General features: G+C 38.5%; 2 protein-coding genes across 2 annotated transcripts; one reads left to right on the plus strand and one right to left on the minus strand.

The window, feature by feature from the left end:
* Positions 1-9424: 9424 nt before the first annotated feature.
* On the minus strand, positions 9425-20712 carry LOC117303186 (WD repeat-containing protein 38-like). The gene is made up of 10 exons (XM_033787315.1): positions 20558-20712; positions 19639-19717; positions 19285-19405; positions 18175-18291; positions 17673-17770; positions 17144-17224; positions 16545-16676; positions 15842-15991; positions 15361-15408; positions 9425-10402 (listed from the first exon to the last, which is right to left on the minus strand). The coding sequence occupies exons 2-10, from the start codon at positions 19714-19716 to the stop codon at positions 10241-10243; spliced, it is 987 nt and encodes a 328-aa protein (XP_033643206.1). The 5' UTR covers position 19717; positions 20558-20712; the 3' UTR covers positions 9425-10240.
* Positions 20713-20767: 55 nt separating this feature from the next.
* On the plus strand, positions 20768-23262 carry LOC117303187 (protein C10-like). Its single transcript, XM_033787316.1, has 3 exons — positions 20768-21050; positions 21503-21679; positions 22125-23262. The coding sequence occupies exons 1-3, from the start codon at positions 21005-21007 to the stop codon at positions 22271-22273; spliced, it is 372 nt and encodes a 123-aa protein (XP_033643207.1). The 5' UTR covers positions 20768-21004; the 3' UTR covers positions 22274-23262.
* Positions 23263-23665: the final 403 nt, after the last annotated feature.

Below are 23665 nucleotides of genomic sequence, written 5' to 3' on the forward strand. Positions count from 1 at the left end.
ACCGAAATATTTACGGGGTACTTGGAATTTTGGCTGGTAACCCTCATTCTAAGCATAATTTTGAAATTAAATGAAACTGTGCCCATATTTCAAAGTTAGGCGATGGCATGAATCAGGCAAATTATCGAAAGATGTTTTCTTTAACCCAGTTCAGAAATGAACTTTCCATGACAGCTTCACGCGGTATATACAGATTTCCCGAATGTACAAGGGTCGTCACATTTCAGCATTACGGGTGGTATGGACAATAACTTACATCGCACAGGCTTCTAAAATTACTGTGGTCTATCCCGCGAAAGTGTTCCGCACTGGCAAAAGTTCACGTCAATTTCGCGACTTGTGAACATTTGAGACACCACCTGATACAGAAACCGTGGTACCGTGAACGGGTAGCATATCGCTGGGGAAATTCCATTTGAAACTCAGTTGATAGACGACAAACAGTGCTGCAATTTCTCTTATAACATCACCGGATATTCTGTAAACTGTAATGTAAAATTTCATATCAAAAGGTGTTCGCGTTTTTGAGATGTCGACTGTGTGTATCAGTACACCCGAGACACTGCTCTAGAATTGCAAAATGTCGTGGGTTCGAATCTCGCCTGTGATTTCTCAAAAGAATAAATATATGCAGAATTTGTATAATGGTTCTTTGTTATCTACAATCAGTGAGTCTTTTCTCCCGTACTCCGTCGAAAGCCTCTTCACATAAAGTGACTTCAGTTGTAATATGCTGCCCCGTCTATCCCGACGTTTCGATAAGACACACCGACTGTCTTCAAGAAGAAACATCATGTTAAATGGCTTTCTTACATCTGCCTATCGTGGTAAACAAGCTCCCCGTTAATAAAACTTAAAGCCAATATTAATTTCTCTCCTGATTCTGTATCCCTATCATTTCCCATGGTAGCAAAAAGAACTGGGTTACAATCAATTTTAATCGACTTAACTTGTCGTACGCGTTCCAATTTAGAGGGTGGGTTGGTGATGTACGGTGTGTGGTACGTCACTTGGAAGTGATACAGGGACTTGTGACAGTGTTTATGTACATGCAATGGCATCTAGGCACACGGCTTATATCTGTACTATATTGGTCATACTGCAATTCACATGCATCATTGGTTTCATTTTTGGGCAAGCTGGCAAAGTGAAATGTGTTTAGCTCAAATATAAGATGTTTAGCAGAAACTGGTTATATCAGTCAGAGTTTATATGCAATTTACGTTGATTTGATCATGGTGCCCCACTTTTGTGCTGCTCTGAAATAATTTTGACTAAGATTAAGAAATACATTCTGCTTTCGGCCTACGAAACACACAATTCTTTTGCAACTTGAGTTTTGTGTTTTAAAAAGCCCCACCTCCCTTGGTGGTGTGCTCAGACCAAAAGTAGTACATCGTTGGTTCTTGGAATATTAAATTTATTGTAGCAATCATTCTGTTATTAAACTCGTCATTTTGAACCCACCCGTGAACAAGTCATTAAACTTAGGTGGTCCAGTGTTGAGTGACACCAATGAATAACGGTATAATATAATGTTTTAGTCCGTGGTTTTGTGCACGTTCTTATATAGACTTCGTTTGTGACAATTGGAATTATTAGTGATTTTTGTGGATCTTCAAATGCCAGTCTTTGTCATTATCTAAAACATGTTTTTCTGGAGCAGTGGGTATCGTACTTTTTTTCCACTGCGGTTTCAGGTTGACAATTATGTGTTATGACATTAACGTGGCGAGATAGTGCAAGAGTATATAGTCGAAAAAAGATGATGCTTAGACGATAGTCGTTGCTGACCAGGAAAGTCTGAAACTAAGATGCAGATCTTGGGAGGTACTTTGGAATGGTGGAAATTCCAACTTTTGTTTACCCACATGGATTATAAATTTCAATGAGCTTTTTTGAACAGTCCTCAGTCCTTTTTGAGAGAAAGACCCAATAACAAGACTTGTTATATTTTAAGAAACATACAGGCCTCTTTTAATTACCCGTCTGGATTCGGATATAAGTCTCATCCCTGACTATGATAAATGCAGTGTTTTGTAATGCAGTAATCTTTCTGCCCTAGGTCATAGCACTACAGCTTGATGTTCAGCTAGTCACGATGCTGAGCTATCCCTAAATCCAGTTGAATGTTCTTGTGTCGATCATCTAATGTCTCATCTTATATCAGTCTGATCACGAACTGAACCCATTGGGTATAAATAGTGAGGATACCGGGAAAACAGAAGGAAGAAACCAGCAACTCGTGACCAGCATGAGTGCCTCATTGCCCTTGGTAGCCTCAGCGGACACGAGTTGTTGTTGTCTAAAAGCACAGCCCTTTCACACCATGGCAATTTAACAAGGGTCCTTTGCTTGATTTTAGCGTGGTTGCGTGATTGTTCACAAAGCACTACGTGAAATCTGTTTCTTGACAAACATAGATTAATAAATTTTATGGAAAAGCGAAGTGCCTATAAAAATAAAGTTTGTAATCTGTTCTTTTTTAATTATTTGGAAATTTATGTACACATTTTATTTGGTTAAATATACATGCATTATATTATATAAGTTTAGCAACATTATCTTATATTGAAAACTAACTGGAAAAAAAACCCATTTCATCATGAGCTTACAATGCATTGGTTTCAGAAGTAAGTGATTACCAACATACAAAGTTTAGTTCCATTTGCACTCAATAGGCAATTAATAGTGTTCTAACTATATGAAAAAAACCAAAATAAAACTAATGATAATTAAAAAAAAAAATATATATATATATATTTGCTACTTACTTTCCTTGGTGCAGCACTCCTAATGTATTCTTCATCATAAATGCCACTCCTAAACAACCAACAAAGTATCTTTTATAAGAAGTAAAGTTGATGTCTGAACTCCACGATCAATACACTCTTATAAAGCACGTACCTCAGGGTTAGCGGTCCCGTACCGTCTTGTCGCTCCAAAGGCTACCGTTCAAATCGTCTCGCAGTCCCTCATTCCGTTCCCCTTATGGCACGCCTCAACGGCACTGTGTCAGAGTTCGATGTGTATGGGTTGATGTCATCGAAGCGGGCTGTATATTAAGGGCATGATAATCCCTCGTTTTAAGCAAACACCTCATCCATTGACCAACCAAGTTTGGACACACTTCCACTCCAAGTAAAGTGCCCGAGTGGTGTTGTTCTTAAAGGGAATGTAACATTAAACTTCAGATAAGTTTAGAATCTGACGCTGAAGGTGGTAGGTAACTTTAGTTGGCCGGACGGGATGTGATTCAATCAGAAATGAGTTTGTCAATTTTAGTGGGGGTTTTTTCTTCGAAAACGCAGATTCTACCCAAGCGAAATGGTTTTCAACTAGAGTTCATTTAAATAGTCGTTATTTTAAATAAAAATAAGAATAAATCGAGCATTTTCTCCATTATGCAGGGATGAGTAATCTTCAGATCCTGCTCTTCAATCAATACTTTTAGTGAGGATACTGATCCCAAGATGCTCCTAAAGTCAATACAAAACGCCACAAAATACCAATCATTTCAACAAAGGCCTACTTCCTAAAATTAAGGTTAGAAATGGTCAGCAATGACTTTCGCCCCCTTTTTTTTATAAAACAATGAGCCGAGGTTCATGAACAAATAACAAATTTGAAATTCGAATTTTTATATTATATTGTTTATTATTAAGTCATACTTTGTTAGATATTAGTCAACACTAAACCTACACCCATTCAACGTTGAAATAATGATTTGAAATTATGCTAGCCCGATTTCATCCGTACTTTACAGTTACAGCGTCACCTTTAAATTCATAATTCCATCAAACAGCACCGGCTTTTAAGTTCAACACACAAACCTAATTTGTATATCTGTAAATTAAAACATCATTACAATGGTACAAGAGTAAAGATACTCTACACGCTATTGTGTTGGGATAAAATCTTAATCAGAGTTGTGTATGTTTAGGAATTACTTAGTGATGTTACGGTGTTTTGATCTCTTGTTCGGGCCGAGTTCATTGCGACCGAGCCGACAGGAGTGTCCCCTCCCTCTTTACTAAGCTAACGGGGGCAACGTAGCGTTGCTAAGCGCGCCCAAACTCTTGTGGTATAATAACGGGGTGTTTGAAATTCGTTACTTTAATCCACTCAAGTTCAAGCCATGGCCGTATTTATAGAACCAGACGGCTGTTTCATGTTGGTGTAAATCAAAGATCAATACTTCTACGCACACCACAAAACAAAATCTTGAAGTATTTTGAAATAATTTGCGAATTAGGTGATCTGTGTGACTGTGAATCTTATATAAATCAATTGAGAAAATAGAATTGCTGTCATTGTTTCAGTAAAAAAATTTTTTTTAGATTGTTTTCATATCTGAAAGTATAATTGTCTCTGGATTAAGAACAGCCGACCACTCTTGCATGGCGTTCCTAAACCCGATCTACACGCCCGTTCTGTCTGAGAGATCAAAGGCACCGCCGAAGGGACCCACACCCTTAGCCCATGGAACCACACAGGTCAAAAATAACTCTCTGATCTTGAAAAATTACCCCGAAAGTAACACCACAGCAAACAAAAAGAACAATACAAGCTTTGTTGTCCCATATTTCATAGAAACGTGTATGTTATAAATAGCGGCAAGGCTGTGCTATTAGTTTGTTGATCAAATTACCGTGTTGACTCTTGTTGTTTTTCTTGATTGATTTAAGCATGATGGAGTGAAGTGAAATTAAGGATGCATGGAATGTGTTGGTCTCTACACCTCTTGGGGAGCTTAAACATTTCCCGTTTTGTACGCAATTTCTTTACGGGGATTGATGTCGTGTTGCTGATGTATGGTCGATTTTTTCTCTTAAACTCTAGATATCACAAATTACAGAGATGGAATTTGTCTGCCTTTTATCTGAATTCATACTTTGTTAAGTCTATACTTGGTAATCAAGATGCTGTATTTTTCTCTAAATTGAATGGGTCATGCTATTTGATTTACTTCTCTTGCATTGAGGATAACTTTTTACAAAAGCTTCTTGGAAGTGATCAAATGGTAAAATTTATTACCAAATTCCTCAATCAATATAAATACAATGGACTTATTGGTAATAATGATGTGTGAAACCATAGTCATTTCTCTATTTGGTGAAACTTACAAGTATATATAGATTACATTATGTCATGAGTATGGTCAGTTTACTAGTGGTCATCCTTGCTTGCATCGTATTCCATCCCAGGAGAGGCCCCGTGGCCAGTGGACTGAGTGATTGTCCCATAGTGGACCACTCATTCCCTTGTGTTGATTCTGCCGTTTCAAACCATATGCCATGCCATTTCCAAGCTGGTCTACAGTTTTTATTTTATAGTAAACATCGATGTGGAGTCGCCCTGTTATCATGAATAAATATTTGCTGTACAATAGGGATTAACTTGTTCTAATGTTTGAATATGTTCTTATCATATGGGTTATGGGAAAACAAAAGTGTATCATTTTATGTATCAATATTGGACACAGATGATGAAAGCGAACTGCAGTGATTGAACAAGAATTGGTGATTGAAGGATTAGGAAATATTGAGTTTTTTACTGATATCAAGAACAATGTACTTAAATTAAACATTAACCGTTTCTAGAAAGGGATTGACGTTTCGCAAACAATGCAGTGGCTGTTGTCCAGGGCGCGACGTTTCGTGTGTGGTGTTCAGAAGATTGCTCGGCATAGCTAGACAGAACAGAGCTTTCGGAATGTTCTTGTCGTAAGCTAAAACTAAATGAAATACAATATTTTGTCGGCCCTCGAAATACCACACATCACCAACAGCAATTGGTGCAGTGCACTGTGCTTTTGCTTTGTTGCCCTGCGCAAAGTTCCAACACAAATTCAATTTAGAGGTGCCCCTTACCAGTTGGAAATTGCTGTACCCCTTCAAGAGCGGAGTTCAAGACGTACAAAGCATGCTAGCCTCCGTATCATCATTTTTTTAACAATACAGAAAGGAAATTTCTAAGCTACATTTAATACAAAATACACAAATAAGAAACATGCTAGATGGTAATTCCTTAAGAGTCGTCACGATAACACGAAGGCAGATTTTTAGTTAAGTGGAAATCAGTTTTTGCATCAAAATGTGGGGTTTTGCATTTGGTTGGATTTCGTGAATTTGTACAAATTCGGTGGTTACTTAAAAAAGGTTATTGGTTTTAAAAGAGTGAACTCATTTCTATATCAGTTATCAACAAACACATTATTAAAATCCATTGAGCGAACTTTCAGTTCTGTATACACATTTAATACTCAAATCAAAGACAGTTTTCTTCTGTATTACCCTGCTGGAATTTCGTACAGGCCATTCAAAATACAAAATATAACTATCCCTCCTTTGTGCTGTATAATCGTTACAGATTTAAGTTGATTATTCATATGATATTGGGCAGCGCCCAGTGTCTGACGCCTATGTAGTCTTCACTTCAAGCAGCCCTAGAATATTCTGACATAATTATAACATGTTGGTCCCGTTCTGTGGTAGCTATAAAAAGAGAGAAAACAGACAACGGGGACCGGAGCAAAACCCTAAGGTAATCTCACTAGGGACTCGAGTTGCACCGGGACCATATGCCGGCATATTGTCACTCGAGCCCCGCAGCGCCACCTGGACAGCCACGGTCACAAGTGTTTGTCAAACACGGAGGGTTTTTCTCGTGCTCCCCATAATCCTGTGTATCACGTTGGGGTTTGCTTGTATCCTCTTTCGAGGTGGGGAGGGGGGGGGACCTAAAGGGAGATTTAATGGTGATTTTTCTTGATGAGAGGTTCGTGTTTTATTCTGGGTTTGGACTGGCTAGATAGTGTTCACGATGAAAGTCGTGATCGATGCTAATACAGGGATGAGCTGTAACACAGGATCTCAGTTTACAGGTCTTGATGATGTCATGTTGTAGGATGTAGTGGTGATTCCTATTATAAGCACACCATAGAGAACAACAACCATAATCGCTGTACAAACCATTTGAATGTTCAATGTCCAATAACGATGTACATGTACGGTGGGGTTCTTGGTTACTATATGCCTACAATGATACAGAGTCCATGGCTTCACAACCAGACTAAATGAAATTAAATTAAATGAAAAAGGTTTACCAATCGACACTGGGGTATTATGGCAATCGGTAAGTGGGCTTATTGCGGCAAACTTTGGATAGAGGAGCTTCGATGGTCCTTTGTGCTGACTATAAGTAATGTACTTTGTAGGTCTTTCATTAGCCAGAGTTCATTTTAGCCAAACGAGACTAGGACCTGCAGTTTGTGAGGGATACAGACGAGTGTGAACCACAGTCAACGTGGTCAAGTGGTTTCAGGACTTGTTATCACAATGTTTGTGAGGGATACAGACGAGTGTGAACCACAGTCACCGTGGTCAAGTGGTTTCATGACTTGTTATCACAATGTTTGTGAGGGATACAGACGAGTGTGAACCACAGTCACCGTGGTCAAGTGGTTTCAGGACTTGTTATTACAATGTTGTATAAGGTTAGAATCCTACCAGGTGCTAACAGCTGATTTCACAATGACTACACTGAACCACAATTTCTCGATTTGTGCAATTCATAATCACAGATAAATTAAAGCAATGTTTGTATGAGAGAGATTGGCTGTTGCTAGCTTTGTGTTTATATCCCCTTCTGGGAGTTCGCCGAGTTTCCTTGACGGGAAGATCATCTATAGTCACGAAACAGGTGGTACAAACCATATCACACCCATGTAACTCGTCGCCTTGCAAGTCCCTTTAACTCCCATCCCCTTAGTTTTCTCCTCCTTTCTTGTTTTAATTAATTGGCCCAGCACTGGTGGTACGCGTAGATTGGATGCTGAGTCTATGCCGATATACGGTGTCCGTTATGCTTCATGCATCATGCTCTCCACGCACAAACCACCGCACAACAAAAAAGCTATACCGTAGTTCCCTCGGCCCACTGTGCCCAATTATACATATCTGCTAAGCAGCTTTAACTTACCAGCAAACCACGAACGGAATCAATTGTGGGCTATTTTCCCGTGCTTAGCAATAATGATTGTACTGAGCACACTGTCGCCATGATGACTTGCGGGAGTTCAACTTAAAATGACTGTGACTGGTATCCAATTTCAACGTGTGGATTGACGTGGTTATTGTAATTATGTTTTACGTCTGATCGCGTGTGGGAAGGACAGCTTGTTTGTGGGTTGCCCTTTCCCTTGTCCCCATTGCATCTTTCACCCAACTGTATGTTTGATAAGTTTGATATGTAGACATTTTTAGTGATTGTGTTGCTAATGAAGTTTGGGTTTGGTCTGCATCTTCTTGCTCACTGCATGCCATTATGGATCAGCAAACCCTGGATAAATTACTGTCTTCCCGGGACTTTCAGTTTCACCAAAAATCCATGTCCAGTTTGCCTGAAAGGCAGTAGGCTGAGATTGTAAAGAGTTGGGAGCAAAGTTACCTTTCCTTCTCCTTTGCGACTGAAGTTTTGTTTGGTGAAGAAACAAAGTTTCGGAAAGTATCAGTGTCATCGCCCAAACCTATTAATTGTCACTTCCCCAGGACTGTTTCTTTCAACAAAAATCCATGTCCAGTGTGAATGAATAGCAGTTGTAGAGAGTGGGAAACAAAGTTACCTTTTTCTTCTTTGTGACTCCAGCTTTTCTGAAGAAAAAATAATATTCTGAAAGTATCCCATCCCCTACTCCATGCCATCGCCAAAACCCCTAAATGTTCTTCCCCATGACTTTCACTTTCACAAACAATCCATGTCCAGTATGCCTAGCTGAATGGTCTCTAGATTGTAAAGAGTGGGGAACGAAGTTACCCTTTCCTTCTTCGTGACTCAAGTTTTTCTGAAGAAAAAATAATAATCTAAAAGTATCCCATGGCGCTACTCCGTGTCATCGCCCAAACCCATCACCATGGTGACCCATCCCGTTCATTCTCTCCCACTGAACAATGCTTTCCTGCACCCTGATGTTTCTCAACCAATACTCCTCTTTCCTACTCCATCAACACAGCCTTCTCCGGTTTACATCATTCCCCCCTTGCCACAGTCCCAAGCATTGCCGGTCCCTCTACACCGGAAACCATCTCGAGCGACCCAGCTCGCCGTCCGTCTCCTTGCTAGGGATATTGGTACTCCAACGGTAAGCAACCCGAGACGACCCACTCGGAACGAAACGTTTGGCTCGCTCTCTAACCGCCCATGACTGACAAACAATCACAGCCAAATCGGCCGACACTATGCGCCGAGTATTTGACTTCAAGGAAAACGGATCCGTGACAACATTGCATGCTTGCTTAGTCTCTTCAGATTTTCAACCCATCTCAAAAATATCATTTACTATTGATGGCTTGACCAAACCATATGAGAAGTATTTTATTCTTTGCTATGCCCTTTTTTACAAAAGAGATTTAACAATAAAATGTATCTGCAGTTGTAATTTTTAATTTCTTATAATTCCTCAGCAATGTTTTGTGGGTTGGATATCAATCAACATGTAACACGAAAAGTCCACAGCATTCTGGTTTTGCTTTTTGTTCATTGAGCAATAAATTATTGCTCAAAGCTTTCTAGAAAATGTTACTACTATCTTGTGAGGTCCCTCGTTTAATACGTGAAAAGAAAACTTTTGAGTACAATCAATCATAATATAGCGCCGACATATAAATAAGTCATTGATGGCAGGCCTCCCGAATTAAGTGGGGTTTCAGAAGTATCTGAAATGTGTCAAAGGAGGTTGTTTGGCAGAATTGAGCAGGATACCAGTCACAAGTTGTACATGTTATATGGTAGTTTGGACGTGCTTAGCTAGTATTTGTGATTAAGCAGCTCCATGAAATTGGGCCCACATTATAATCTTCTTCCAATAAAATATTTAAGGTGCACCTCAGAACTTCTGTCTTTTACAAACCACTTTCTTGTTTATTTACAAATTTATAGATAAAGACAAACAGTAACATGAAGCACTCCATCATGTACCAATAATTATATAATTTCGTATACATTTCTCAAACAATAATTCATAATTAAAATTTAAAAATCTTCCCTTGAACAAACTAGCACACATTTGATCATCGCTTCCAATTAAAATTGTTTATGGAATGTAACAAAGCAAACAAACAGTTTTTTTTACAATTAATTGAAGCTTTTCTCAAAGAGCAAAATATGAAGAAAAAAAACATTTGTTTCACTAAATTTCTGTTTCCATGTTCTGGCCGCTATTGTGCCGATCCTCCTACGCCTACGCCGTTGTTCCCTCTGTCTTGATGCTTTGTCCACTGGCTGACTTGGGCCTGTTCGCCAACGAGTTCTTGAAAGCTAAATTGGGCATGGATGCTGCACCGGAGGCCAGTAGAGCGCCCTCTGTTGAAAAAATACAAGTCTGTAGTTGCTCCATTTTCCCCTGAAAAAAGAAAGAAAAAAACGAACATATTATTTTAGTTTAGTCAACTCGTTTTTCTTAATATATTGGCTTATAGTAGGCCAGCCAAAGTGTGAAATTACACTTTGGACGGCATAGTTTGTTAATGGCTGGCATCCATGCTAGATGTATGGATCACGGGCTCGGGAAGACGATTAGGGTGGATGCCCAGCTTGATTTTGAATTTTAAGGTCATTTTGGGGTAAAAAGGTCAAAAATCAATATTTTCAAAATTTGTGTCAAATTTATTCACATTTGATAGATCTATCCATAAAATGTATTTTAAACTTTATGTTGATACTAGAAACCTATGTAATTAACGTATAAACTTTGACCTTGTGCACAAATGTATAGCAAAACGAAGTGTAAAAGTGTGATTATCTTGAAAAGGGTACATTTTGAGTACACCAATTGTTTTTGCACTCCCCATCCTCATTGGTGCATATATTGGTTTCAAACAACTTTTTTTGAAAGGTAAATATACCCAGGCAGTTTTTGAGAAAAAAAAAATAATTCAAATACCACCTTCATGTGGGGGTCTTACCGACTCATTTTAAGGTCAAAATTTAAAATAAGGCAAAAATTTTGCATTTTTTAAATTTTCACAAAATTTGACCCCAAGTGATAGATCTATCAATAACATGTATTTTTACGTTCATGTTGATATGACAAACGTATGTAATTAACGGATAAACTTTGACCTTGTACACAAACGTATACAAAAGCAAAACGTGAAAGTGTGATTATCTTGAAAAGTGTACATTTTTAGTATACCAGCATTTTTTGGCACTCCCCAGCTCATTGGTGCATATATATGTTTCAAACAAATTTTTTGGGAAAGGTTAATGTACCCAGGCAGTTTAAAAAAAAAAAAAAAATCAAATACCACCTTCGTGTAAGGTCATTTTGAGGACAAAAAGTGCCAAAAATGTAAAAATTTAATTTTTTTGACTTTCTGCGCCTAATTTTACCCCAGGCGGCAGATCTATCCATTTAATATAGTTTCGTGCCAAGTCTGTGAAATTATGAGTTAATCTTTTGTCTTGTACACAAACGTGTAGGAAAATTTAATCTTAAATTGCAATTTTCTCAAAAAGTGCGTATCTTGAGCACAATACGGTGTTTTGCACTTCCTATCCCAGCAATGCATATAATTGTTTGAAAACAACTTTTTTTTTGAAAGGTCAATATACCAAGGCATTAAAAAAAATCATATCAGACTTTCTTATGTGGTAAAATGAAACAAAAAGGTACTTGTATGCTATTCACGCAGAACAGTTTGACATAGTTTTACAGTTTGACTTGGTGCCCTTTGATTTGCACCTTAATAAAACTAGCTCAAATCAAGCATCTGAGATAGGGGTAGTCTTCCAGGTAACCCCACTCTTTCTTTTAAGCTCATGTGTGTCTGTGTCAGTGTGAGAGATGAGACGTCCATGTATTCCTAGTTTATGCTGTGTGAAGTTTCAGTGCATCTCTTGTTGGCGGTAACATCTCCAGACACTTCTTCGCCTTATTTATCAAAGAGTTGGAGCCTGACAAGGTTGATGATTTTATACCAAGGTGCACAAGTGTTACCAAACTGCTCAATGAGAGCAAGTTCTCCTTAACGGCCGATTCCCTTGACACATATTAACTTTGCTTTTCGGAGACTTGCTTTTCCCAATGGTCATGTAGGAGAGGCTGTGTTGCATCATTTAAGAGCATGTAAGCTTGGCAAGTCTCTCAGTTACTGCACCTATCGGGTAACTAATGTGCATTTATTTCCAAGTTTCTGACGCTTTTGAACACACAAATGTGACATTTCTCCACCTGCAAATCACTCTTATCCTTCATTGACTGCCTCTATGCATGGAGCATCAACCGGGTGTCAGCCTGCTAAGGTGTCCTCAAAACGTCATCTCTCCTAAAGGACCATGGCTTCCGTAACATAAAGGAACCCCCGCCTGTACTATTCCTCATCTTTCCAGTAGACCCTTGCCCTTTCTACAAAAACGACTGACAAGAACTTGAGATCAGGTTTGTTCAATAGCCCATACCTGACGTGTATAGGTGTGGAACCCCGGTCTATCGATGAACTTTCGAATTGGCTTTTTCTTTCCCATTCTCTTCGACTGTGTCACTGCCTTGGTGGAGCCCTCTCCAATCTAGCGATCAAGACCAGGTTGTAGGTTCCAGTGGCAGCATTGAGCAATTGTTGCAGTAACTTTCTGTCCGTTTTGATAGGCTTTTGTACCGTACATAATTCGTTTGTTTGAAACATTTGCATTGTACAGATCAGAGAAAGTTTTTGCGCAATGTTTTCTTCAGGGCGTCACTAAAACCATCAGTTTCTTGAAGCAGACGGTGCTTCCAGATGGTTATTATATACTGCGTTTCATGATTTGGAGTTGTTAGAAGATCACTTTACCACAGCAACTGGTGCAATGTCTTTTGTTGTCAAAGATACCAGTGGTATCTCTCTAACAATATCAGAGTCTGTGTCATCTTCTTCGCCAAGGTTGGGTTTAGTCGGAACACATCAAATCTTACTGTTTGTTATGAAAGCTTCTAAACATCATCAACATCTCTGTCTTCTTGAGGAGTTTCATATCTGCCAGATGAACACATCCATATCGATCAAAGTTACTGTGGTCATAGATGATGGGGACGGCAGCATTACACAAAAAGCTTCCAGATTGGTGATCAAGTATCTGTCTTTCCGAGTCCTGGATCTCAATCTCCACCATCACAATGTAATGAGACCACAGTCGGGAGTTTGGATTTCTAGAGTGCTTGTTGAATTTGTTTAAGCAGACGTAGTCCTCCCTTGAAAAAGATTTAAATCTCAAACTTTGGACTTGCCCGTTTAAGTTCATTTCTTCCTGAAGTGTATAGTGGCCGGGCAACTGTGATGATGGAATGTTTCTGACCTGTGTTATGTCCACAAACTGATTGATCAAAGTGATGAGATTGTCATTGCTGTCTGCTAGTGCCTGAAGAGTAGTGAGAATTCTTTCATCAAAGAAACTTGGCATAAAAGTATGTCAAGCTGTAGTGGTTTTGGTGTGCCTGGTTACATGTAGCTCTGGAGTTAGCTTTGACTAATGGCCTCCAGATAAGAAAGTATACAATGTTCCACTGCACGATACCCCATACCCCCCATCGTAGCTACAATGTATAGGCCTACCTAGGAAAAAACAAAATTTTACTGCAAAAAGAATGTTCAACTTTGTTAATTCACTAATAAAAGTTGTGTATTTAACTGCATACATGTACTTGGAAAGATTGGGAGTGTTGAAATAACTTTGATACAAACATGCATTTTTTGAGCACGTCAAACTATACAACTACTATATCAAACTAATTGCATGAATCAGCATACGCATTTCTTGTTTCAATTTACCAATGAGGAAGGTGTAATATGAATTTAGTTTAAACTAAAACTGCCTTGGTATATTGACCTTTCACAAAAAAAGTTGTTTTCAAACATTTATATGCATTGCTGGGATAGAAAGTGCAAAAACACTGCTCAAGATACGCACTTTTTGAGAAAATTGCAATTGAAGATTTAATTTTCCTATACGTTGTGTACAAGACAAAGGATTAACTCATAATTTCACAGACTTGGCATGTCATTTTGATGATGAAACTATTTTTTATGGATAGATCTGCCGCCTGGGGTAAAATTTGGCGAAATTTTTAAAAAAAATTAAATTTTGACATTTTTGGCACTTTTTGACCTCAATATGACCTTACACGAAGGTGGTATTTGAGTAATTTCTTTTTTCAAAAACTGCCTGGGTACATTAACCTTTCAAAAAAAATAGTTGTTTGAAACACATAACTGCACCATTGAGTGCAAAAAAAGCTGGTATACTAAAAATTTACACTTTCAAGATAATCACACTTTCACGTTTTGCTTTGCTATACGTTTGTGTACAAGGTCAAAGTTTATTCGTTAATTACATACGTTTGGCATATCAACATTAACGTAAAAATACATTTTATGGATAGATCTATCACTTGGAATCAAATTTTGTGAAAATTTCAAAAATGCTAATTTTTTGCTTTATTTGAAACTTTGACCTTAAAATAAGTCGGTAAGACCCCACATGAAGGTGGTATTTGAATCATTTTTGTTTCTCAAAAACTGCCTGGGTATATTTACCTTTCAAAAAAAGTTATTTGAAACCAATAAATGCACCAATGAGGATGGGGAGTGCAAAAACAATTGGTGTACTCAAAATGTACCCTTTTCAAGATAATCACACTTTTACACTTCGTTTTGCTATACATTTGTGCACAAGGTCAAAGTTTATACGTTAATTACATAGGTTTCTAGTATCAACATAAAGTTAAAAACACATTTCATGGATAGATCGATCAAATGTGAATAAATTTGACATAAATTTTGAAAATATTGATTTTTGACCTTTTTTGACCTTTTTACCCCAAAATGACCTTAAAATTCAAAATCAAGCTGGGCATCCACCCTAATCGTCTTCCCGAGCCCATGATCCATACATCTACCATGGATGCTAGCCATTAACAAACTATGCCGTGGTTTTTTTTTCTAGAGCACTTTTTAAAGTTTGGCTGGTCTACTATTACTAATGAGTGAACCCATGTCTTCCCTTATCTATCCCAGGCTGTCAATTCTTCCCGACTTTGCAGAATGTTCTCTGAAACTAAATCAATCATTGAATGTTCTGATGAACAAAATATGAGAATCTCCCTGATTATGAAAACCTTTCTCCTATTAGCATTAATATGCAGAATTTGATGATAAATATCTCCCTGTTTGTCAAACAAAATCTCCCTGATTGCAAGCTGCAAATGTTGCAGCTCTGATATCCAGATCCAAATTTAAACATCTATAACATTTACAATATTTCAATATTTGTTGTTAAAATTGTTTTTGAGAAATACCTTTTTTTTCTAAAATTTTAAATTTTTACCTCCAATGTTTTTGCACATTCTCCAGTGAGGACATCCCATATTTTGACCTGAAGATTGGAAAAAAAGAAAATACAATCAAGAAAAGCCTCTAAAAGCATCCTGTGTGGGCATAAAAAAGCCTAAATTCAGAGAATCAGATTATAGGAATTGTTAATAAATAATATCAAATATTTTATGAATAGAATACACAATCTTATTTTACACCTTCCCATTGAAACACATCTCTTTGACCTACTAAATGTTTAGAAACGTCTTTTTGCTACATCTGTGACCGTTGCAAACTAAACTTGCAGGCAGCATGAATAATCTACACAATATAGCCTAGTTGGTATGAAACTACTCTGGAATTGCAAAGGTCGTGGGTTCGAATCCAACCCGAGTAATATGCCCGTGATTTTGTTCACAGAACTCAGGAAAGTACTTGGTATACAGGATACCACACATCGGTGTGTACTATAAAAAGAAAGTTAACACTCTTACCGATTCATCATCACTTGTACTTGCGAGAATAGTCCCATCAGGTGAGAATGCTAGCGCCCTCACCCATCCAGTATGATTATTCAGAACGAATAGTAGACTGCCATCTCGTGCCCGCCATAATCTTATAGTTTTATCCCATGAGCCTGATGCCTGCAATAGAGAAGTCATTAATACATCTGAATACCAACATTTCAAATGGCAAAACATGTTTCTGGTTCTCTTATTTCATTTAATAATTCTGGTTGTGAGGCCAAGAAAGCTTTGTCACTATGTACATCAGTCAAGAACCCCATGGAGAGAAAACAAAGAAAGAACATTCGGTTTAGATGTGGAAGCAAAAACCCCAGATAATTTTATCAGTGGAAAACCCATGCAGTCTGAATTATGGACTGAAAGCCCAACCCACATGCAACGCTTCGATCTGAGGTGGTATTCAAACCAGGGTCCATAAAGTGAAAGGCAGGGAAAAGCATCCACTGAGTCAACATGATTCCAAACTGAGCCCACTTTCATAGAGCTGCTCACCCTAAGCAGAAATATTGCGTAATCAATTTCAGCTTAGCAAAAATAAGCAGGATACCAATCACAGATGCTACATGTCAAATGTATTTTAGCTGGTAACCTTTTTCCGGTAAGCATAGTTTTGTTGTGCCTAGCTAGTTTTTGATGACATTGGGCCTTGATAATAGGAAGCCACTCTTACCAGCATTCCCATGACGGAGAAGGCAACAGCATGAACGTTACCGGTGTGTCCCTTCAGTATTCTACATTCTTCTATACGTGGATCTCTTACAAGGGACCACAGACGGACTGTATAATCCCACGAACCAGTTGCCTAAATTGATTTGAAAGAAAATAAAAGTTATTTATAACTTTGATACATTTGTTTTGGTTGTGAAGCCAAGGATTGTCAGAAAAGTGAGCTTTATTCACTAATACTAGCCAAGTATCACGGAGAGAAGACAAAGAAGGAAGTTTCAGTTTTAGATGTGGGAACACCAGAGAATGAGTTAGAGAACTGAAAACCCAATCCACATAGTGTCCCCCCCCGGTGGGATTTGAACCGTGGTCCTTGAGGTTGAAGGCCAGGAAAGATACCACTAAGCTAACCTGATCGCCCTAAATTTGATCCAAGCTTTTAGTTACAGATTCTGGAAAGTTGGAGTTGAAAGTAGTCCACAAAAAAGTGTCTTGCTCAAGGATACAAGTCTCAAGTCCAGGACTCGAACCCACCCTCTGCTGGTCAGAAACACTAGAGCTTGAGTCCAGTGAAGACAAACCAAGCAAATCTTGTAAACTTACCAAGAATTTATCATTATGGGAAAAGGCACAGCATTGCACAACGTTTCGATGGCCAGTTAATACTTTAGTTGCGGTGCCAGTCTGGAAATAATAAAACAAAATAACAATTGTCAAAAACACTCATTTGCCATCATCCTTTGAATTTCTCTTTAGAAAACACTAAGGTAGACTGGTTCCCCATCTTTATCTCCAAGGATAAAGACAGGTACTGGTCTTACATGCCCAACGATATCAGTCGATAAACTTGCAGTGACAGAAGGTTTTCAAGTTGTATGTTTATGATTGGTTTCCCTTGAAGTGACTAATTTGTCAGCTACATACATCAGCCGTAAACTGTACTTTCAATCCTCTGCTGCTGCCTGTGCATAATGTTTATAAGTAAATCAATGTAATGTGTTTCACGTGTGAATGGGGTGTGAGGTCAAAGGTTTATCTGGCAGGATCTGCCAGGAGCACACGGGTGGTATCTTGTAATATTCACGAGCCTCGAAAAGTGACGCTAGATGTTTAGACTAACAATGTAACTTACCTTCATATTCCAGATGAGGGCGCTGTTGTCCCACGATCCCGAGCATAAAAAGTTTCCGTCTTGAGAAAACGCCACTGTCTCAACACTCCTACAATGACCTGAAAATATTCATCAAGGTAATAAACATTTGTTTTATCAATCTCACATACTTATTTTCAGACTTACCGAGTACAGAATTTCATGCTTCTCTAGAAGATTTTGATTAATATCAAAACAACTAGTGTCATAACTTGAAACAATATGGAGTTTTTAAAACATATGGAATTTGAACCATGGTTTGAAGTTGGGCCATATTAAATATTAACCCATCTTTGAAACTGATTCATCCATAAATTGACCAGGGTGAATGCAAAGAGTTAAATAAGACTAGTCTTAGCTCGAGTTAGAACGAGTTACACGACCTAACTTTAAAATATAAACTTGTGTTTTGTGACTCTTCACTTTGTAAACACAGACTTGTGCCTTATTTGGTGAACTTGGTGTTTGTTGTTATTATATCTACCTGTTAGAGTGTAGACAACAGATGCATTACAAGTCCTCCACACAATCACAGTAGTGTCATGTGATGCACTGGCGATGTATTTGCTGTCCGATGATATTGCCACACTCTTTATTGCCCCTGAAATGAATACAAACAGAGTTTCTCAGTACACAAATAAAGGCTCAACACAATGTTGATTGATCCAAAAACAGCTAGACTACCACCCAAAATGACTACCACCCAAAATGACTACCAGCCAAAATGCCAGTAAGGTGTTGTGAAGATGGCCATCAACCACTTCTTACCCGGTTTGCCCTTTCTCTAACTCTCCACTATTAAAACACCTCTACATAAAAGATGATTTCAAAGATTATCACATTAAAATTTTAATGTGTTTGTAGTTGCTGTGCACCTCTGAAAAAGAGTGATTCACTGAGAGGTTTCCCCAGGGTAAATAATAAATAAATAAATAAATTCATAAATAAATATTTCAATTATTGATTATGGTTGTGAAGCCAAGGACTCTCATATTAAATTAGCAAACTGAACCACCTTCCACAAAGAAGGAAATCTTCAGATGTGGGAGGGACACCCCAGAGAAAACACACCCAGTGAGAATTGAATCTACACAGTGCCTTCAGTGGGATTTGAACCAGGGTCCTCGAGGTGGAAGGCAAAGAAAGATACCACTATGCAAAACTGACAGACCTAAGATAACCCCCCCCCCTTAAAAAAATAAAAAATAAAATAAAAATAAGCCCAAAGTTCACCCTAAAGAAACCTAAATATGACCCCAAAGAATGGCCCATCCCTAAGCGATGACCCATAAATGACCCTAAATGTGACCCATTGCTCTCACCTTCATGGCCAAAGAGCATACTGACCAGCTGCCCAGTAAGTCTGTTAAATGTGACCCATTGCTCTCACCTTCATGGCCAAAGAGCCTACTGACCAGCTGCCCTGTAAGTCTGTTAAATGTGACCCATTGCTCTCACCTTCATGGGCAAAGATCCTACTGACCAGCTGCACTGTAAGTCTGTTAAATGTGACCCATTGCTCTCACCTTCATGGCCAAAGAGCCTACTGACCAGCTGCCCTGTAAGTCTGTTAAATGTGACCCATTGCTCTCACCTTCATGGCCAAAGAGCCTACTGACCAGCTGCCCTGTAAGTCTGTTAAATACTCGCACTCGACCGTCGTCGGCTCCAGTTACCATCATCTCAAGGTCCAAGGAAAATGCACAACAGTTCACCTGAAAAAGAAGAAAAAAACTTTAACTTTCAGAGACCTCATGGTGATGACTAGAGCAAGCTCGTCTAAATATTGAGACAAATTAAGAAGTCCCTTGGGGTAGTGAAATCCCCAGGAAGAAAAAGAAGAAGGCCCGGCCAAAATTCCTATTTTACAAAATGTTGCCATTAGCTTTTCACAACTTTAAGAATGATTATGAACAAATGAAAGGAATTTCATAGCTAAGGAACTGACCTCATCTTTGTGCTTGCTGTATTCTTTTTGGCTGATCTTCTCAAAGGTTCCATCTAGCTCAAGCCGAGCAGAGAGCATCCTGATAAGACATTTACAAACAAATTTAAATATGATATAATGAATTTGTAAAAATTTGATGATCATCCTGGATCATCAAAACTAAGGGTGGTATATTGTCTTACTAAATATTGACCAATAAATCCCATTATTATATCACAGTCACAGTACGACTATACTCTACTACAAGAGGAATGGTACTTCACCATATAGATAGATAGGCTTTGCATCATAAACATACTTCTACCACTACTTCGGTACTTGGCATAGTCCTCTCATTGGTTGTACTTTTTACAAGCTCCCCACATATTTTTTTCTCTATATTTGTATATATCTGTAAATTGTAATTTTATTCTTGTTGTCCATTGTTGCTATGCCTTTCTTGAATGTATTGTATAGTCTCCTTTACACAGGGAAGACAAATTTCATGTTTTTTATCATGACAATAAAATATTTTAATCTTTAATCTTAATCTTCACTAATTACAGTTACAATGTAACTTGCTTTCAATGTGCACACAAAACTGAACAGGGGAAGCAAATACTTGTATTGTACTATTTTTAATATGGAGATAAAAAAATGGTTTTCACAATGAATGCCGCAACAATCGTCTTTAGTTACCCCAAGCTTTTTGATAATGACCAGATCAGAACGGAAGTATTAATTAATGCAATACTGCAAACATTACAAATGAGGATCATAGGATGAAATACACTGGGAGTCCACCAAGTTAAGAGGGGCAAGCTTCATTCATACACAACTATAAAATTATTAAACTACCGGTTTCCATCAATCAAACAAAACATGTAGATTACTGCCGGAGTGATGGCTGATAGGAAGTTAATGTGTAAAACATACTTACTTTTTTCTTATCCTGTCCTAAGTTCAAGCATTGTTTCATTTCATCTGAGTCGTGAAGTCACCGTGACCTTGTACATGTACTTTGTAGACAGACATTATTTGATCAAATGTGTGTTTTGGTTTCGGATGTACAGCGTCTGTAGCAACATGGTCTGGTTTCCGACTCCTATATGCACACTCATATGCGTTCACGTTACTTGGCCCGTGTTGTTTTTGGCTGTCACTTCCGCAGTATTAGTAGACAGGCACCATGTTTGATCTGCGTTTGTATATTTCGTTTAAGACGTCTGGGAATCACTCTCCCATTAGTACACATATAAAAGTGTAAGTGAAATGAGTTTTTTTCATGGTTTTGATTTGGGTTGGTTGACTCATGGTTGACTAAATGAACGAATAAATCTTGCGCTAGAACATTAAATACATTGAAGCAGAAGCATTGGATACTACCATGGCACAGAATTCACAACCTACGTTATCGCTGGATGAAGTCAGAAGTGAGTTATTTACCATACCATAGAGTCTCTGTCCTTACTCTATGACCATACCATTATCCCATATTACTTACAAATTTGATTTGAGAGGGAATATTTTACTTAATTAATTTGCATGTGTCATAAACATATTTGGAATGGAAAGGATGATTGATTTTGTCATGTTTATTTAATTACCTTTTTAAAGCTTAGTTGGTTCAGTCATGGAGGTAGAAACTCACTGGGTAGTGTTTGTTTGTATTGTTATTATATCCCTTTGTGTTGTATCAGTTTGCCGAGTTCCCTTGAAAGACGAGAAGATAATCTTTATTCAAAGAAATAAAAAGTAACAGAATCAAATGGAAGGATTGGTTGTCAAAATGACCCTTTGTTTTTTAGTCCTAATTTTGCAAATTTGTCCAAATGTTGTATTGTATATTTGATTTCTTTGTTTCTTTATTCTTATTTTCAAACAGAAATCCTCCAGGAGATCCTGGATGCATTTGTAACTCCTGAGAATAAAACACGCATGGATGAGGTGAAAGACGCAGCAGGCAACGACATGATGAAGATGATGCAGATAGTGTTTCCCGTAGCAACACAAATACAGATGGAGGTCATTCAGAAATATGGGTTCAGTGTGGACGGAGAAGGTGGGTCACTCCATTATTTTGATGGGGACAAGGTTCAAGCGGATAAGAAAAACATGATACTCAAACTCTGGTGTTTCTGATCACCAGAGTGTGGGTTTGAGTCCTGGTCGTGCACATAACCATTTATAAGTCCTTCAGATGGGACAAAAAGGCAAAGGTCCTGTGTGCTGTGTATTGCAGGTGAAAGAACTTGTCAAAAAGGGAAGGGGTTCGCCCTGATATTCCTGGATGATCGGCATCATATTGTAACACAGCACCTCGTAAACCAAAGGTGCTATAAAGGAATAGGTCTTCGCTCCACATACCTTGCAGGAAAAAATACTGAGCGCTTTGGTATGCCCCTTGGGGTGTTATTTTTCTTATTATCCGTAATTGAAAGGAGGGGAAATAAAGTTTTTGAACATTCCATTTGTGATTTGTAGTTTTGTTGTCTTTCTTCTCCTAGGTGCAATAAAGTTTGCCCAGTTGGTTCGACACTATGAGACGATGGATAGTACTGTTGCTGAACTTGCCTCACAACTCAAGTCAATCTTCCTACCCCCCTTGCCTCTCCCAGCCCCTCCTCAGAGCCAAGCTTCGGTAGCATCATCATAATAAACTGTCATTCTACATACGGCAACTCTATTCTCGGACAGCATTTGCACCTCTAGCTTAGGAATGGCACCCCCTTACTTCATGTGTTGTTGGATATGCGGCATGGTGTACCTCCCTTCCTTGCTATTGAAGGGATGCAACATTTTTCCTCTGGTAAAGGGGCACATGCTATGAGGAAAATGTAGATTTGTTTAGAACTTTCCAAGGGTACAACAACAAAAGCAAAGTGCACCGTGTTGCTGTGGGTGCTGTTTGTTATTTGGAGGCTTGACCTTCCTGTTTTGTATCCATTGAAGTCCGGGAAGCTCAGGAAATCTTCAGAGGATTTTCAAGGGTGGTACTTCTGTGCAAGACATGCAAGAGAGGAAGAGGTGCCTTAAGCATTGGTGCCCTTGGCTTTGGTGCCCTTGACTTTGGTGCCCCTGGCTTTGGTGTCCTGAACTTGAAGATTTCCCAATGGAAGGTGCTGATTGAAAAATAGATTATTGATCCTCTTCATGAAATTCCAGGCAATTTGTTGTATCATATTGACTTATTTATTTACTGATGATATCTTCTGGAATTAAAACACCTTCATTTGTACCCACCTGGGCAATAACATTTGATACCAATAACTTGTTTACTCTTAGATACTCAGTGTGGTTATGGCCAGCCAAATTAAATAAATAAATAGCTACGGAAATTGGGTCAAATTGGGGGAAGTTTGCTTGGCATGGCAGTTTTTTAACCTGTGCTCTACCTCTTTGACCCCGGTTCAAATCCCGCCAGGGAACCATGTCGATTGGCTTTTCAGTCCCAACCTGAAACTGAATTCCTTCCTTGTCTGTAAGGGATTCTCGGCAAGTACACTGTTCTGTTTGTTTTTCTTTAAAGCCTTGACTTCACAAGCTGAATTTAAAACAGTTACAGTCTTGCCCCTTTTCCCCATTTTGGGTATTATTGATTCATATTCGTTTATCCTCAAAATAAACACATACTATGGTATTTTAGCAAGCTGTAGTTTGTTTCTCATTATTTTGTTATTATATGTTCTAATTTGATTTTCATGACTATTGGAGCTAAGTGTCCAGGGGTGGATTTCACAAAGAGTTAAGACAAGTCTTATCTCTAGTTAGGATGAGTTACTTGTCCTAACTTGGGACTAGCCATACGTTTTGAATATCTCCTAGGACTAGTCCTAAGTTAGGACTAGTCCTAACTCTTTGTGAAATCGACCCCTGTGCCTTCAAAAGAGGGCGCTAGTATCAGAAGAACTTTGTCCACACGGTTTGCCATTTGGAGGGGGGGGGGGGGGGGGCAGTTGGGGAGCAAAAACGCCGATCACGACCTGAAGCTCTGTGTTTGCTCCGAGAAACAAAAACAAACTTTTTTCCCCGTGACCAAAGAGACTCA

The sequence above is a fragment of the Asterias rubens genome, chromosome 19, assembly GCF_902459465.1.
Source record: "Asterias rubens chromosome 19, eAstRub1.3, whole genome shotgun sequence".
Classification (NCBI taxonomy): domain Eukaryota; kingdom Metazoa; phylum Echinodermata; class Asteroidea; order Forcipulatida; family Asteriidae; genus Asterias; species Asterias rubens.

Excerpts from the sequence above, each read along its gene's own strand:
- LOC117303186 (XM_033787315.1), bottom strand. The coding sequence starts at position 19,716 with ATGCTCTCTGCTCGGCTTGAGCTAGATGGAACCTTTGAGAAGATCAGC. Across the intron at positions 19,406-19,638 it reads ACAGCAAGCACAAAGATGAG|GTGAACTGTTGTGCATTTTC; the intron begins GTCAGTTCCTTA and ends CTTCTTTTTCAG. Across the intron at positions 15,992-16,544 it reads TCTCCGTCATGGGAATGCTG|GCATCAGGCTCATGGGATAA; the intron begins GTAAGAGTGGCT and ends TCTCTATTGCAG.
- LOC117303187 (XM_033787316.1), top strand. The coding sequence starts at position 21,005 with ATGGCACAGAATTCACAACCTACGTTATCGCTGGATGAAGTCAGAA. Across the intron at positions 21,051-21,502 it reads ATCGCTGGATGAAGTCAGAA|AAATCCTCCAGGAGATCCTG; the intron begins GTGAGTTATTTA and ends ATTTTCAAACAG. Across the intron at positions 21,680-22,124 it reads GTTCAGTGTGGACGGAGAAG|GTGCAATAAAGTTTGCCCAG; the intron begins GTGGGTCACTCC and ends TTCTTCTCCTAG.